We start from the raw sequence: 15,866 nt of genomic DNA on the forward strand, positions 1-15,866 counted from the left end.
AAGTCACAGCAATTTCATTGTTAAAAAAAAAAAACAGTGTTGCCAGCAGGGAGACAACCAGGCTGAGAAGTTTCTGGTTCCTTCTGGTGCTTTTGGTTTTTGTAAGATCCAGGGCACCTTGAGTCCTCATCACTGCTTCTGGCCAGTAATAAGCTTCAGAGCCTTTGGGTGACGCCTTGACTGTGTGTACCTGCAGCCTGGTCCCCACCCTGCCACCTCCAAAGGAACACAGATTTTACACCCTCCCACTAGCGACCTGGTGGGGTAGGGGTGTGTGTGTGAGTCTTGAGTAATTCTGAGAAGAATAAAACAAGCATTGAGCAACTTTTTTTTTGTCTTTGACACTCCAAGCTTAGCAAAACTGAAGCTTTTTCTTCACAGGGGACTTCTCTATCCTTTTCCTTCACCCCTTGGGCAGAATACACATAAAAGATAAGCCTAGCTGCACTCCCAAGCCTGGTTCTAGCTCATTCCACTACTTTTCTGTCTCTGTCTCACACAAACAGGGATCCTTTGCAAAGCTTTGGGGCCTTCAGCTTGGGCCTCTTGTACGAACCAGGTTTATATCTCCCAAAGACCATCATGCACTTCTGCTGCCCTTTTTATGCCCTTTCCTTCATCTATTTTCAGTTCTTACAGTGGGTTATGGATGGGGTGGCAGCCTTAGGAACATTTGGAAAAAAAATAAACCCACTGCCACCGAGTCAATTCCAACTCATAGCGACCATATAGGATAGAGTAGAACCACCCCACAGGGTTTCCAAGGAGTGGCTGGTAGATTCTAACTGTTGACCTTTTGGTTAGCAGCTGAACGCTTACTCACTAGGCCACCAGGGCTCCATAGGACATTTAGGTATCCCCCAAATCACCCAGGAGGATGACCACAGTGTAGTGTTGGAAGGGCCTTTGAGGAAATGTGGCCCAGATGAGGAGGCAGGCTTGGGTAAGACTCTGGACCAAGGGTTTGAGACTGCACCTGAACACCTAGTTCAGCTCGGGCAGGAGCTAGTAGGTCCAACTGCGCACTTCAACCAAAACCAAAACCCAGTGCTGTCAAGTTGATTCAGACTCATAGCGACCCTAGAGGACAGAGTAGAACTGCCCCCATAGAGTTTCCAAGGAGCACCTGGCGGATTCGAACTGCTGACCCTTTGGTTAGCAGTTGTAGCACATAACCACTATGCCACCAGGGTTTCCTAGTATATTTTATCTCTCAGTTATGCACTTGGCTCCCATAATATTGTTAAAATTTAAAATGTAGGTATGGGCCTCAGCTACTCTCTGGTTGAAGGATTTGTTACCCAAATAGCTCATTTATCACTTCCTGAGCAGAGAATAAGCTTTTAAATATGCATTTTGTTATCCAAGTATCTGTTGACTCCCAGCAGGGATGGGAAGCACATTTAATGCATCAGATATCTCATCATAGCGGAATTTGAGGCAACAGAGCAAAAAAGCATCCATACTGATGCCTTTTGGCTTGGCCGTGGATTATATGTGATGTTTCTTGATGTGTTACAAAAGCTGCGGAGTTACGGATTTTGGTTTCTGATAGACTGACACCGTCTCCAGTAACCTCTAACTAACCAGTTACGATGGACTCGACTCCAACTCAAGGCAGGTCTGTGTATCAGAGTAGAACTGTGCTCCGTAGTGTTTTCAATGGCTCATTTTTTGGAAGTAGACGACCTTCTTGAGGCTCTCTGGGTGGACTCAAACCTCCAACCGTTTTGTGAGCAGCTGAGCACTTTAACTGCTTGCACCACCCGGGGATGTTACGGCCTACCAAATTATTCTGATCACCTGGCTAGGTCTTCTATCCCAGAGGGAAAGCTTACGGTACACCTTCTGGGTGGCAATTCTTGTCTTTTCTAATGTCTATGCTGCCACCCAGTGGCTGCCCTCACTAATTACACATTTGCCCGTCTTACCAAGCTCTCGTTGCTGGTAAAAGAGGTGATGTTCAAGGGTCCCAGCCCAGCCCCTGCGGAATCGTTTCCTTTTTGCTCTATTTCATTCTCTCTTTTGCTAGTGAGATTGATATCAGACACCATTCCAGTCCACTAGAATATCTTCAGCAAAGACAACTGTAATCAGGGGGAAAGAGACACTCTTCAGCGAATAACCTATTGTTGAGTTGCTTTTACATCTTGGGGGGCTTAGCCATAATTATCTTGATAATGCAGATTTGATTCTATTCCTTAGCCCTCCCCTCTGAGTTTTACCTGAATCATCTTTATTTGGCCCAGGTCATCTGGACTAGGCATCTACACTCTCTACTTAATAATAATAAAAAATCTCGCAAATGTTATTTCACTTTGTGCATTACAGACATCATCCAAAGAATTTTAAGTAAGAAAAAGCGAGTTTTCAATTAGATTGACCTGTTCATTTTCCTGCTTTTTAGATCAGCCACATCTCCCATCAGACAGTTTCCTCACCCATAAGTTGGGGGTAATAATTATGATCCCCTTCTCTTGGGATTAGAAACCCTGGTGACGTAGTGGTTAAGTGCTACAGCTGTTAACCAAGAGGTTGGCAGTTCAAATCTGCCAGGCGCTCCTTGGGAACTCTATGGGGCAGTTCTACTCTGTCCTCTAGGGTCTCTATGAGTCGGAATCGACTCAATGGCAGTGGGTTTGGTCGGTTTTGGTTCTCTTGGGATTGTTGGAGAATAAGGGTTCTGGGGAAGGTGAGATAAAATAGGAAAGCCTTTTGCCCACTGTAACACTCTTTGCAGCTGTAATAATAATACTGATCTGGAAATCTCTTGTTTCTAGGTCCAGTATTACTGAAAAAGATCCAAGCCGAGATGTTCCCCGACCATTCTGGAAATGTAAAATTAAGCTGCCAGTTTGGAGAAATTCACGAAGATTCTACTGTCTGGTGGTCAAAAGATTCAAAGCCAATAGTCCAAGTGCAGAGAAGGTGTGATACTGCCACCGGTTACTTTTCACAGTTGTTACTTGTTTATGTCACAACATAGTTCTCAATCATAAGAAGTGAAAAGGAAAATTGAAGTGGAGATTCCTCACTTGAAGTATCCAAGGACAATAAGTAATGGAAGAAAGCTGTCTAGACAGGGAAAAATGGTGGTGGATCCTTGCCCTAGCTCTGCTACCAATGAGCTTTGTGGCCTTAGGAAATCACAGAACCTTTAGTTATGTTTTTAAAATAAGGGGAACACGTCAAATGACCTTCTAGTCTGAAGTTCTGTGGTCCCAAGGTCAAAGAGCTTTCTTCTGTACATCTGTGGATTTTTCTAGTGTGTGTGTTTTCTGTTTCATAAATTCCCCTTAACCAAAGATCAAAGCTAAGAAGTTGAATCCAAAGGAAAAAGCAAGCCATAAAATTACAGAAAAGTTACAGCTATTGAGGGTGGTGAGCAGCCATCTCTAAGATAGGAAAACAGTTTATTTCTGAGACCCTAGGATATTAGAAAGGAACCCTGGTGGCGCAATGGTTAAGCGCTCTGCTGCTAATTGAAAGGTTGGCGGTTTGAACTCACCAGCAGCTCTGTGAGAGAAAAGACCTGGCCATCTGTTCCCGTAGTATCACAGCCTAGGAAGCCCTATGGGGCAGTTTTACTCTGTCCTATAGGGGCACTGTGAGTCGGAACCTATTTGATGGTGCACAACAACAACAGGATATTAGAGGTGAGGAGAAGAGGGGAGAGAAGAGAGTGAGACTCATCTCCAAGAACACCCTGTGTTGAACCAACCTGGTTAATGGCTTCCTGAAGCACCTTCCCGCCTGGCAATAAATGCTTGTTCAAGTGAACTGATGAAATCAAGCTTCATCAGACACACCTGCAGAAGTATGTCTCCTGCTAGAAACAGATCACCTTGGTTCACTGGAAGCCAGCATAACTCAGGCAGCCCTTAGAAGTCTCTTTCTGCTGAAGGAAGTCCCAGTTCAGTTCCTGACTCATGGGAGGTGTTCCAACTCCTTACTCTTGTCACAAAGTAGGCTGAAAATGTGAGAAAATTTGCAAATTTTCTGTTTAATTAAATGTCTATTTAGAACAGATGTCCAAAAATTATTTCCCAAATGCAATTATGAATGACTTGAACTATTATTTCATTGGTATAATGTCAGTCCAGAAAATCTAACTAGATTTTGAGTGATATAGTAAAATGTTAAAAATGTTGTCATTACCCTCCTTGTCTTCCATATGGCTTAGGAAGAATTACAAAAAAAAAAAAACCCAAACCCACTGCCATCAAGTCAATTCTGACTCCTAGCGACTCTATAGGACAGAGTAGAACTGTCCAGAGAGGTTCCCTAGAGCTTTATTAAAAAGAAAATGCTAGTTATTCATTTTAAGTACTTTCTGAAGCCGTCAGCCAGGAACAATTAAACACGATGCAGCCTTGCTCCAAGCTCAGAACTGGCACTTGAATCTTTCAGGTTCCTTTTCCAGTTGTGCATTTATAAAGCCTGGCCTCCCTTTGGAAACCCTGGTGGCGTAGTGCTTAAGTGCCACCACTGCTAACCAAAAGGTCCGGAGTTCAAATCCACCAGTCGCTCCTTGGAAACTCTATGGGGCAGTTCTACTCTGTCCTATAGGGTCACTATGAGTCAGAATGGACTCGACAGTTAACAGGTTTGGTTTTTGTTTTTTTTAACCTCCCTCTAGGGAACATATGTTATTAGTAAGCATGCTATTTACTAATGAGTGGCCGAGGCCTTTAAATTCTTCGTGATATTTGCTTCGTTTCTCCTTGGGACACCGTTTGTCTTATATGTGTCCATTTGCCTCCTCTCTGCTAACACTTGAGAATATTTGGGAGTCATAACTCCTTTGTATGTTGAATCATTTGTATTATTTCGGGTGGGGTTTAGCTAATTTCTCTCGACCCTTCTTCCAGTTCAATGTTTCCTTTCACCTGTCCCTCCACAAAACCCCTCACTGTCTTGCCAAGGCATTCTTTTCAAAAAGTTAAAATCTCTCAAACAAATAAATACGAGCATGCTGCAAAGATCTTCATCTCAATTAATGAGGGAACCAGTAAGATGGCAACACTGTTCACAGGAACATTTGAGGAATGGGGATTTCTACGGTCAATCAGACAAAGGAATCCTAAATAAATTTGCGAATAGGTTCAAAACTGGCTAACAGGTTTAATAGGTATTAAACCTTAGGGCTACCTTTTTTACTGGACAGACAGAAGCTTGTAAGTTCACATGTAACTTCACAATGAGTGGGTTCCATTTAGGTAGTAAATAGCAAAATTGAACACCAGAGTGTTCTTTTATAACTAAATAATTTGGGGGGAAGCCTGTTAAACAGTGACATACAAAGGACATGTGTTCTTCATCTTGCCTTTGTCCCCAAGTTTGGGATACTTTTCTTCAACAGGCTAAAGTTTGGAAATCACATGTCAGAATGCTTTCTAGTGGCAGGGGCAAGGCTACTATCCTCTGAGAAAGCCAAGAAGAAGAGAGGTCGCTTGCTCTGAGTGTTTGTGTGAAGTGGTAGGTCTTGGCTCCATGAGGATCTCAAGCTGGCACCCTCTATCTAGTCTTACCTTGGCCATCATTGGCTTCTTGGAACCCACTCTCCACTCTGGGCAGGGAGGTGTTTACAGTGGCCTGGGCTTTTGAAAGGGCAGTTGTCTACGTGGAGTAGATTGGCGGAAAACTGAGCAAAGTCTTGGAGCACAGGTCACATCATTCCTGCTGGACAACCAGTGAGTGATGAGCTGGCTGCTGTTGAAGCAGCTTCTCACTGGATGGCCACGGGAAGGACAACTCAGGGACTTCTCAACCCAGAGTGGATGGTGTGTTGCAGGGCTACCCACACCACCGGGCTCCCTGGGGCTGGTGAAGGATGAGGGGATCTTCCAGAGTACCTTCTCCCTGGAGCCATTTTGGTTCTGGGCAGTGTTACTCTGCCCATACTCCTGGCAGAGCCTCCCTCTGCATTTGTCTCCAGAGCTGAGCTCCACTCCTGTCCAACCCTTTGTGCGTTTGGCCATTGCTTTCATAAAACAAAAGCAGTTCACCCTTGGGAGGGTAACAGGAGGAGAAACTAAGCTTCTCCCTGTTGATTCACAAAGTTGCAAGACCACTTCTTTTCACTTTCACAGTTTATGTTGGTGTTTTCTTTTGTCCACCTCTTCCCAGATTGGGGACCCTCACGGCCAATGACTTTGTGTCTTAAAGCAAGTTAATCATTGAATCCCCCAGTACTGGACACATAGCAGATGCTCAACCAATATTGAACTGAACTGTTTGTGGTTTAGAGAGGTAGTATTCTTTCATGGAGAAGGCTCACTATTATATACCATATGGTGATATAAAATAAAATAATGCATGTATTATAATTATTATGACCATCTTGTTCTTTAGCCAGCTCATTGGCTGAAAGCATTAGGGCAGAGAAACATCATTTTTTTCTTTTAAGTATATTAGAAAAACACAGCTTTAAAATGCTAAAGCTTATCAGTGCTAATGTCCCCATTACAGCGCAGGCGACCACTCCACTGTTTCCTTGGCCATTGTTCAAGCCAGTCAGAAGGACCAGGGCTTCTATTACTGCTGCATCAAGAACAGTTATGGAAAAGTGACTGCTGAATTTAACCTCACAGCTGAAGGTAAACCCTAGCTTTTCCGTTTCAAATGAATGCCAGCTGGCCTCTCCCAGTTCAGAGTGTACATTTGTCCTGAAGCCACTCTCTTCTTTGTCTTCTTCTAGTTCTCAAACAGCTGTCAAGTCACCAGGACATTAAAGGTAAGCCGCACTGGCCTGTCACAGAAAACGGGCTCACCCTAAGGCATGAACTAGCACCTGGAGTAGAGGACAGAGGCAGTGTTCCTATGGACTCTAATAACTAAGGGAAACCCTGGTGGCACAGTGGTTAAGAGCTACAGCTGCTAACCAAAAAGTCGGCAGTTTGAATCCAACGGGCTCTCCTTGGAAACCCTATGGGTTAGCTCCACTGTGTCCTATAGAGTTGCTATGAGTCGTAGGAGACCAAAACTCATTGCTGTTGAGTCCATTCCGATTCTTAGTGACCCTATAGCACAGGGCAGAACTGCCCCCATAGGGTTTCCAAGGAGTAGCTGGTGGATTCGAACTGCTGACCTTTTGGTTAGCAGCCAAGCTCTTAACCACTGTGCCACCAGGGCTTCTAAGTAGGAGAGAACTCAGCAGTAACTAGAAAAAGGAATGACCATTCACGAGCCATTTCAGTCTGCTTGTCAGGTCCACACTTCATATTATAATTTCATTATACTCTGAATATGCAGAGGTGTATTCTTTGTGGAAGAGATTAGACTGCAGCAGTGTAGGTGTTGTGAACAGGTGGAGGGGAGTTTGGGGGAAGACTTCTTCCTTTAAGAGTGAGCATTGAGGATATATTATAGTGGTTGTCGTTTGGCCCTTCTCCTTGGGTGTTTTTAGCCATTAGCCTTTCCACAGCGTGTTTTCTTTCTTCAGCTGACTTTTTAGTTTGACTAACTGATCAGATGCCCAAAGAGAGCCAGGTGTCTGGGAGAATCGCTCCATTCATTTGCATCTTAAGGGAAAAGAAAAATGGGTGCTTGTGCTTTCCTTTGGCACATGTGCCCACCTGGCATGGTGACAGCCCAGCAGCAGCCCCTGATCCCTCAGGCTGCCACTGCACTGGGCCCCCCAGTGAATATAGCTTGGTGGAGTTTGTGTATTCTCTCGTAGGAGAAATTACCTGCTGCGCGCGTGCACGCGCACACACACACATCTCCACACATGCCTACCTCCATTCACACAACCACCTCCACTCAGAGGTATGCTGGAAAAGATTTAACAACCTGCTAGTGGGTAGGGAGGGTCTGATTTGTAGAGTTTTCCGATTCCCATAGTGTAAATACTCTCACACGGCCGATTTTAAACATGACATCACGGAACATGGAGTTGGGAAGAGATGCCCATAATCAGTCCTCAGGAGCTGAAGCAGCTGACGTCAGCCCACCACTGCAGCCCCACCTGTTACCACCACTTTTAGCTCGGGGTAGGACCCCTGGTCAGCATCCTTGGGTGGTGCTAGTGGTTAATGTCGTGGGCCACTAACCAAAAGGCTGGAGGCTTGAGTCCACCCAAAGTCACCCTGAAAAAAAGGCCTGGAATCTACTTCTGAAAAGTCAGCCATTGAACACTCTCTGGAGCACAGATCTACTCTGACACACATGGGGTTGTCATGAGTTGGAAATGACTCAAAGGCAACTGGTTTGGTTAAGGACCCTTGGTGAGTTTTAGAAGTTGTTGTTGTTGTTAGGTGCCGTCGAGTCGGTTCCGACTCATGGCGACCCCATGCACAACAGAATGAAACACTGCCCGGTCCTGCACCATCCTTAGTCCACCTCATTGAGGGTCTTCCTCTTCTCCGCTGACCCTGTATTCTGCCAAGCATGATGTCCTTCTCCAGGGACTCATCCCTCCTGACAACGTGTCCAGAGTATGTAAGACGCAGTCTTGCCATCCTTGCTTACAAGGAGCATTCAGTTTTAGAAGAGAGATACATAAAACTCTGATAATTGAATTGGCTTAGCATATTAAATATTTACCTCATGTGCTGATTTTTAAAGCAAACGAAACACCTGAAAAGGTGGGGAAAGCTTGTGAAAACACGACAAGAAAGGTATTCCAGATGGAGTAACGTCCAGTACATGAAAGACAAGGAACTTGGATCTCGGCTCAGAAACGGTCTAGCAAATATTGTGATATTTATTTAAAATAATAATTATAAACCCATTCAGATGCTAAATACCTGTCCTTAGTGTGCAGTATATTTGTGGCATAATTTTAAATCCTCCCCCGTTTCTGCCTTCATTGCCCCAAAAGTCAGAGTATACAATAGAATCCCCTTCGCGCACTTCGGGAAACAGGACGACTTTTGGAAGGAGAAGGGTTCTCTGTTTCCTTGGCTTCTTACCACTGACTGGCCTCCACATCCAGGCATTTGCTATTGCTTTAGGTTTGCATAAGCTCATTTCCCAGGGTTTCACCATCAGGAATGAGACCTAATGGCGATAAGCCCCCAGTGGAGATGGTGCTGCTGGTGTAGCCCTGTGACTTTAACCTTAGGGTTTGATCTGAATCCTCATGATGTCGCCTCCCAGCTGCTGACCCCGCTGTGCCTGGGGCTTTCCAGTTTCAATGACTCACCAGGCTGGGAACGCCATACCTGGCCTCTCCCTCCCTTTGCACCTTCAGAAGAAACTTAAAATTACTTCTTTATTACCTCTTTTATTTGGAGGAGTCTCTCTCTCGCCTTCCCTCTCTGTCTCCCTTTCTCTCCCTTTCTCCTTCCTTTTCCCTCTCTCTCACTAAGCATTTTATGAATTTAATTCTCTATAGGAGGAACTGGGTTTTTTTTTTTTTATAGGAGGAACAAATAACATTTTACAAGTCGGTCTCTAATTTAAAAACTAATAAAACTAAGCTCATGGGAAAGCCCCAAATGAATGATAGGCCAAATAAAACACAAGCTAGCCCAACTTAACAACATTATTACACATTATGAATATATTTGGGGTGGTGCTCTTCTTCACCTCTAAGCGGTCTTTGCCATAAGTGGCTGCAGGTACTCACACAATCCCTCTGTGTACCTCTTTTCAGGCTGTGGGTTTCACAACTCTGGGTGTAGTGAAGAACCTTAGTGAAGTGTCATAAGACACCAAAGCTCATATGCATATCTCTGTTGGATCCTTTCCAGTGAATCTGCCCGTTCTTTCTCATGGAGCTGCTTGTCAAGGGTATGTTAGGCAGCTTGGAGTTCAAGTCATAGCAATGACTGGATCCTGTCAAGTTTCAAAGCAAAGTTCACCTCCTTCACAATTCTAGACTCCAGCAGCCACATTCCTCTCTTTCCTGGACTCAGCCATTGAAAACCCTCTGGGGCACAGTTCTACTCTGACACACATGGGTCTCCATGAGTCAGAATGGACTCCACAACAACTGGTTTTAGGATCTACATGTCAACCTTGTCATTGTTCCTTTGTAGGGATATTAATCAGCCAAGGAGAAGGATTAGAGGATATTCTATCTCACTAAAGCTGTGCTATGTTTTAGGATGTGAAGAGATTGAATTCAGCCAGCTCATCTTCAAAGAAGACTTCCTCAGTGACAGCTACTTTGGGGGCAGCCTGCGGGGTCAGATTGCCACGGAGGAGCTGCACTTTGGGGAAGGGGTTCACCGCAAGGCCTTCCGCAGCACGGTGATGCAGGGCCTCACGCCTGTGTTCAAGCCCGGCCATGCCTGCGTACTCAAGGTCCACAACGCCATCGCCTACGGGACCAGAAACAACGATGAGCTAATCCAGCGGAACTACAGACTCGCTGCCCAGGTAGGTCCACCTGCCCAAAATGTGTCACTTCAGGTTTTGAGAGTGACCTATGGTAACATGAGGTGAAAATCAGACTCAGAGTTGCTGGGAGTATGGTTATAAGAGGTTCATGGAGTGAGGATCCACTGGGGTAATTCCACCCACTGGAGTAAGGTGGGAATCACCTCTCGGTCTTCAGGAGTAATTTCTTGGCCTCATGCCAGCCAGTAGTCTGGAGATACGTCGCCTCTGACCAGGTCCTTGGGTCATTTCTATTCCTCAGAAGCCCCATGAGCTCCTCAGGAGTTGGAGCCTACTTTTACACAGGATGGTATAGAAAGTGGAGGTTCTAAGCTAAGTTGGACACCAGGACTCACACTCTAAGGTGTTTCTGGAGTGTTTTTTTGGTTTGTTTTGTTTTGGGGGGAACGTGTGTTCAGAAGGGTTAGCATTTGACCAGTTTAATGCCAGCCTATAAGGTAGTCAGGGATATTGATCCAAGTCTCTAGCTAAATTCCCATGCTTCTACCTATGTTACTGAGTCACAGAACTCATGAGAAATGGGAGGAGAGCAAGAACTATACTCTTCTTCTACCTCGATCCATGTATTTTCCTCTTGACACCAGCACTGGCCAAGCTGTGACTATGTGCCTCTCCTTTTTAGCCCATAAAATAAATAGGTTAGACTTAGATGAATCTCTTGGGTACCGTCAACCATAAACCATCCACAATTCTCTCAGACGTGATAATTTCATGTGAGACTTTGTGTGCATGACAGCAGCCCCTCTTCTCCTATATAGGATTTTCCCAGTTGTATTCCTTTCTCCTCCAAATGCACCTCTCTTTTTTCTTTCCTTTCACTTACATACCACATGGCTCAGTCATCAAAAATCCCCCAGCATCTAGACAGCTACTCTGAAAGTCCCCACAGACTAGGAAGCAGAATCCAGCTTGCTTTTCCTGTGCCAAAAAACCCTTGTCAAAGGTTTTATTGTTTACTACTCAAATTACACCTTTGAAGAGGAATCTTAGTTGAGGAAACCCAGTGGGCCACCATCTCTGAGCTTTCCCCGACGTCTTGTCAAGGGGTCAGTCACCTTAGCTCATAAGTGAACTTCAACTATGCTGCTTCTAGAATTTTATGGTTCACAGACACCTGACCATGGAGACCACTTGACCTTTGCCTGGGACAGTTTCTTCGGGCTTCAGAGCTTCTCTGCAAGTGGCCAACTCTATATTGCAATAATTTTTGCTTCTATGATCCCAACCAGGGAGTGGGTTTGGGAATCCATAGGCATGACCTATATTGGGAAATCTCCCAATTAGCCTTACCAGGCAACTGTATGTCTGAATTTCTTCTAATAACTTAGATTTCCCATGTATTTGGTGGTACAGGAATGCTACGTTCAAAATACTGCCAGATACTATGCCAAGATCTATGCTGCTGAAGCACAACCTTTGGAAGGCTTTGGAGAAGTACCTGAGTAAGTGTGCTTACCTGTCTGATATTGCTAACCCTAACTTGTTGGAGATTTGGAGGGATGAAAACGTGAAAAGGACCAGTAGGACAAGCGTTTCATTTGGTCTCTCTGTAAGCAGCAAAAGGGCACACATGGCTGCTATCCTCTTCATGTTGGGTCTTCAGAGGCTTGCAGAGAGGTACTCGATAAATATTCTTTGAATAAATGTATATATGTATGTCTGTATAGATGAATATGGATGGCTTAATTCATTCAATAACTGTACCTACCATATTCATGCAAAAGCTGGACAATGAAAAAGGAAGACTGAAGAAGAATGGGCACATTTGAATTACGGTATTGGCAAAGAATATTGAATATACCCTGGACTGTTGAAAGAATGAAGAAATCTGTCTTGAAGGAAGTATAGCCAGCATGCTTCTTAGATGCGAGGATGGCAAGACTTTGTCTCACTTACTTTGATCATGTCATCAGGAGGGACCAATCCCTAGAGAAGGATATCCTGCTTGGTAAAGTAGAGGGTCAGCAAAAAAGAGGAAGACCCTCAATGAGATGGATTGACACAGTGACTGCAACAATGGGCTGAAATATACCTACTATTATGATGATGCACAGGACCAGGCAGTGTTTTGTTCTGTTATTTGTGGGTTCACTATGACTTGGAGCCAACTCGACGACACCTAGCAACAACAACCATGTTAAACAGAAAGGAATTTCTGGTATCGTGGATATTATATTGCCTACATAATCAGCAAATATAAAAGAACAAGAGGTTTCAGGAAATGATTAGTAATATCCTCTGATAAAAAAAAAGATGTGATGATACGTCAGGGTCTTCCCTGACACATTGAGTGATCAGGAAAGGCCTTCCTGAGGAGATAAGATTTAATGAAAGATTAAAATGACGAGAAGGAGCCAGCTCTGTAAAGATCTGAGGAGAGAGTGTTCCGGGCCAAGAGCTTTGCTAGTTCAAAGGCCCAGGGTGGTACAGAGCTTGGCATATTCAAGATGCCAAAGGAAGAAAGTGTGCCTGGATCCCAGTAAGGGGGAGAGGGGTAGGAGGTGAAGTCAGAGAGGTAATTAATAACTATTAATGATGCAGGGAGTACAGAAGGAAGAGAAAGTTGAAGATGAATCCAAGGTTTCTAACTTAGGAGCCTGGGTAGACGATGCTGCCACTTCAAGATACTGAACTCAGGGAGAAGATTCATATAGGTGGGTGGCAAAGTGAATCATGAGTTTTGCATATGCCACGCTTGAGGTTTATGGCGTCTGTGGTCCACCAAACTATAGTAGAACTATTGGTCGTATAAGCCTGGTCGTTAAAGAAGAGAATGAAACCGAAGAGCTGGATTTGTTGGTCTGCAGCAGATAGATAGCGGCTACAGCTGTGAAATGGTAGAATCATCGAAGTAGAGAGTATGTAGAACAAGAAGAGAAGAGGACCAGGGGTGGAACTTCAATAAACAGGAGCATTCAGGAGTCAGAGTAAGTTTTCAGAGGAGTAAACAAAAAACAACCCATTGTCGTCAAGTTGATTCTGATTCATAGCAACCCTATACGACAGAGCAGAACTACCCCGTAGTGTTTCTAAGGAGCAGCTGCTGGATTTGAACTGATGACATTTTGGTTAGCAGCCTGAATTCTTAACCACTGCACCACCAGGGCTCCATTTCAGAGTAAGTATTGCTAGCAGTGGTACAACAGCCAGTAGAGGGCACTATCCCCAAAGCCAACGGAAGAGAGTGGTTCAAAAGGGAAGCCGGGTCAACCACGTCAGCTGCTGCAGAAGGATCCCTGGAGTAATTAGAGGCCATCAGAATGGGTGCCCTTCACAAGTGGGGTTTTGTCAGATGAGGGTAATGGGTCAAGGAGGGAATTGGAATTGAGGACAAGGACACAAATGGAGGCTACCTTTTCAATGAGTAAAAAAAAAACAAGAGAAATAGGAACAAAATCTGGAGGGGGCCAGAGAAGCTCCACCCAAGGAAGCTGGGGGTGGTGATTTTTGAGGATGGGGAGATGTGAGCATGTTTGTAGCCTTGGGGAACAAGAGGGGAAATAGAGTTCAAAAGTTATTGATGAAGAGAAGACAAGTCTTGAGACCATTATGGCCTATGAAGCAAGGGTTGGCAAAATTTTTCTGTAAAGGGTCAGAAGGTAAATATTTTAGGCTTTGGGGGCAAAGAGGCAAAATCGAGGCTATTAAATAGATACTTCCATAACAAGAGTGAAAACCAACTTCCACAATTTTTTATTGACAAAATTTGAAACATAATAGTAATTGAGCACAATTTTTGTAATACAGGTATATTAATCAGAAGAAGGGACTTTTTCTAAAATTATTTGGGGTTCGGAGTTAGTATCCTCTATGATCAGATTCATTGCAAATGCTCACCTGTAAAAATTATTCTTGGCTGTGGGCTGTATGAAAACAGGCATGGGGCTGGATTTGACCTGTAAGCAATGTTTTGCCGACCCCTACTGTAAAACTTCACATAGTTCTCCCACCTGTAGTAGTGGGTGGGACAGATTTATGCGGATCTTTGCCCACGGTTCATTTTATCACTTAGCAAGGCCTCCTCTGACCTCCCTGTATAAAATAGTAGTCCCTTCCCCATCCCTGCACTGCCCATCGCCTTTCCACTGCTGTGGTTTCACATAGCATTTAACAGTGTCTGCTATTCTCAACACTTACTGGTTTATTTTCTGTTGACTTCATTTAAATGTCAGATTCATGAGGTCAGAACTGCTGTTTTGTGTATATATATATATATATATATATATATATATATATATATATTTTGGAGTTTTCTGTAACAGTGTCTAGAATTGTCTGAAACATAGAAGACAATAAATATTTGTTGACTGAACGGAAAGAAGGAATGAAAAGGTGGATGGGTGGATGAATAAATGCATGGATGGTTGGATGCATGGATGGATGAATGGATGAGTGGATAGGTGGGTGGATGCATGGATGGATGCATATTAGGTGGACAGATGGATGGGTGGATGATTGGACTATAGTCATCTGACCAGTGGGTCATTGGGATATGACTATAATGCAGATGTTCATGAATGATTAAACCACATTCCAAGGAGAAGTTCCTAGCCAACTCTAGAAAAAAGAAAAGAAAGACATCCTCTTATTCACTGAATAATCATTGGGGAGAATTTTAGGCTAAATCTAATGGAACCCAGGGATTGATTCTGCAGCTCCCTGCTGCTCCAGGTGAGAGTAGAATGCACCAGGAGTCTTTTTTCCCAGCTGAGGACTTGATGTGTCCATGTTCTCTCCCCGACCAGGATCATTCCTATTTTTCTTATCCATCGGCCTGAGAACAACATCCCTTATGCAACAGTGGAGGAAGAGCTGATTGGGGAGTTTGTGAAGTATTCCATCCGGGATGGGAAGGAAATAAACTTCTTGAGAAGAGAGTCGGAGGCTGGTCAGAAATGCTGCACCTTCCAGCACTGGGTATACCAGAAAACAAGTGGCTGCCTCCTGGTCACGGACATGCAGGGTGAGGAGGGTAGCTTGACCTGGGCCTAGGTGGTTCTTGGGGATGGGGAGACGAGGCGGGAGAGACCTGCTGGGGCAACTCCATGATGCCTGTAAGCATTGTCACCAGCAGAAGGTGTTATTAACATCTTGTCAGGAACAAGATTTGACAAAGGGTCCTGAAATGACCAACCCAGTGGAGTCATAAAGTACATTCTAGTAATGCCTTCCCATTACAATGGGTAATCAAAGGTTGGCTTTATTGTTATCTCCTGAGTAGGTGCAAACTCAAAAGTATATATGAAAGTCCATTGAAGGGGCTTCATTGCCACACGTATATTTACAAACAAATGTGGTCTGAGCAGACAGCTACCTGTTCTAATTAGACTCTGGCTCTGCCATTGCTGATATGCCCTCCATCTTTTCCTCTTCACAGTTCATTTTGCATTAAATATCTTTTTTTTCACTGAAAACCAATACCTTGAAGTATATGCAAATCTAGTTTCACTTCCAGGTGCAAGTCAACAACTGCAGTGGGACAGTCCATCTCTCTGTAATGTGTGCGTTCAGTGTAA

General features: G+C 44.2%; 1 protein-coding gene across 5 annotated transcripts in view; it reads left to right on the forward strand.

Moving 5' to 3' along the window:
- Positions 1–15,866, forward strand: part of ALPK2 (alpha kinase 2) — a 138,659-nt gene that overhangs the window by 106,847 nt on the left and 15,946 nt on the right. For 4 of the 5 annotated variants that reach the window (XM_064294462.1, XM_003406707.3, XM_064294463.1 and 1 more), the window contains 6 exons: positions 2,781–2,928; positions 6,472–6,599; positions 6,701–6,736; positions 10,055–10,329; positions 11,704–11,792; positions 15,096–15,313. In XM_064294462.1, the coding sequence (XP_064150532.1) occupies positions 2,781–2,928; positions 6,472–6,599; positions 6,701–6,736; positions 10,055–10,329; positions 11,704–11,792; positions 15,096–15,313 (894 nt within the window). Of the gene's footprint in view, positions 1–2,780; positions 3,979–6,471; positions 6,600–6,700; positions 6,737–10,054; positions 10,330–11,703; positions 11,793–15,095; positions 15,314–15,866 lie in introns of those variants that run through there. The other variant, XR_010323444.1, reaches the window with a different exon arrangement.

The sequence above is a fragment of the Loxodonta africana genome, chromosome 11 (assembly GCF_030014295.1).
Source record: "Loxodonta africana isolate mLoxAfr1 chromosome 11, mLoxAfr1.hap2, whole genome shotgun sequence".
In the NCBI taxonomy this organism is placed as follows: Eukaryota; Metazoa; Chordata; class Mammalia; order Proboscidea; family Elephantidae; genus Loxodonta; species Loxodonta africana.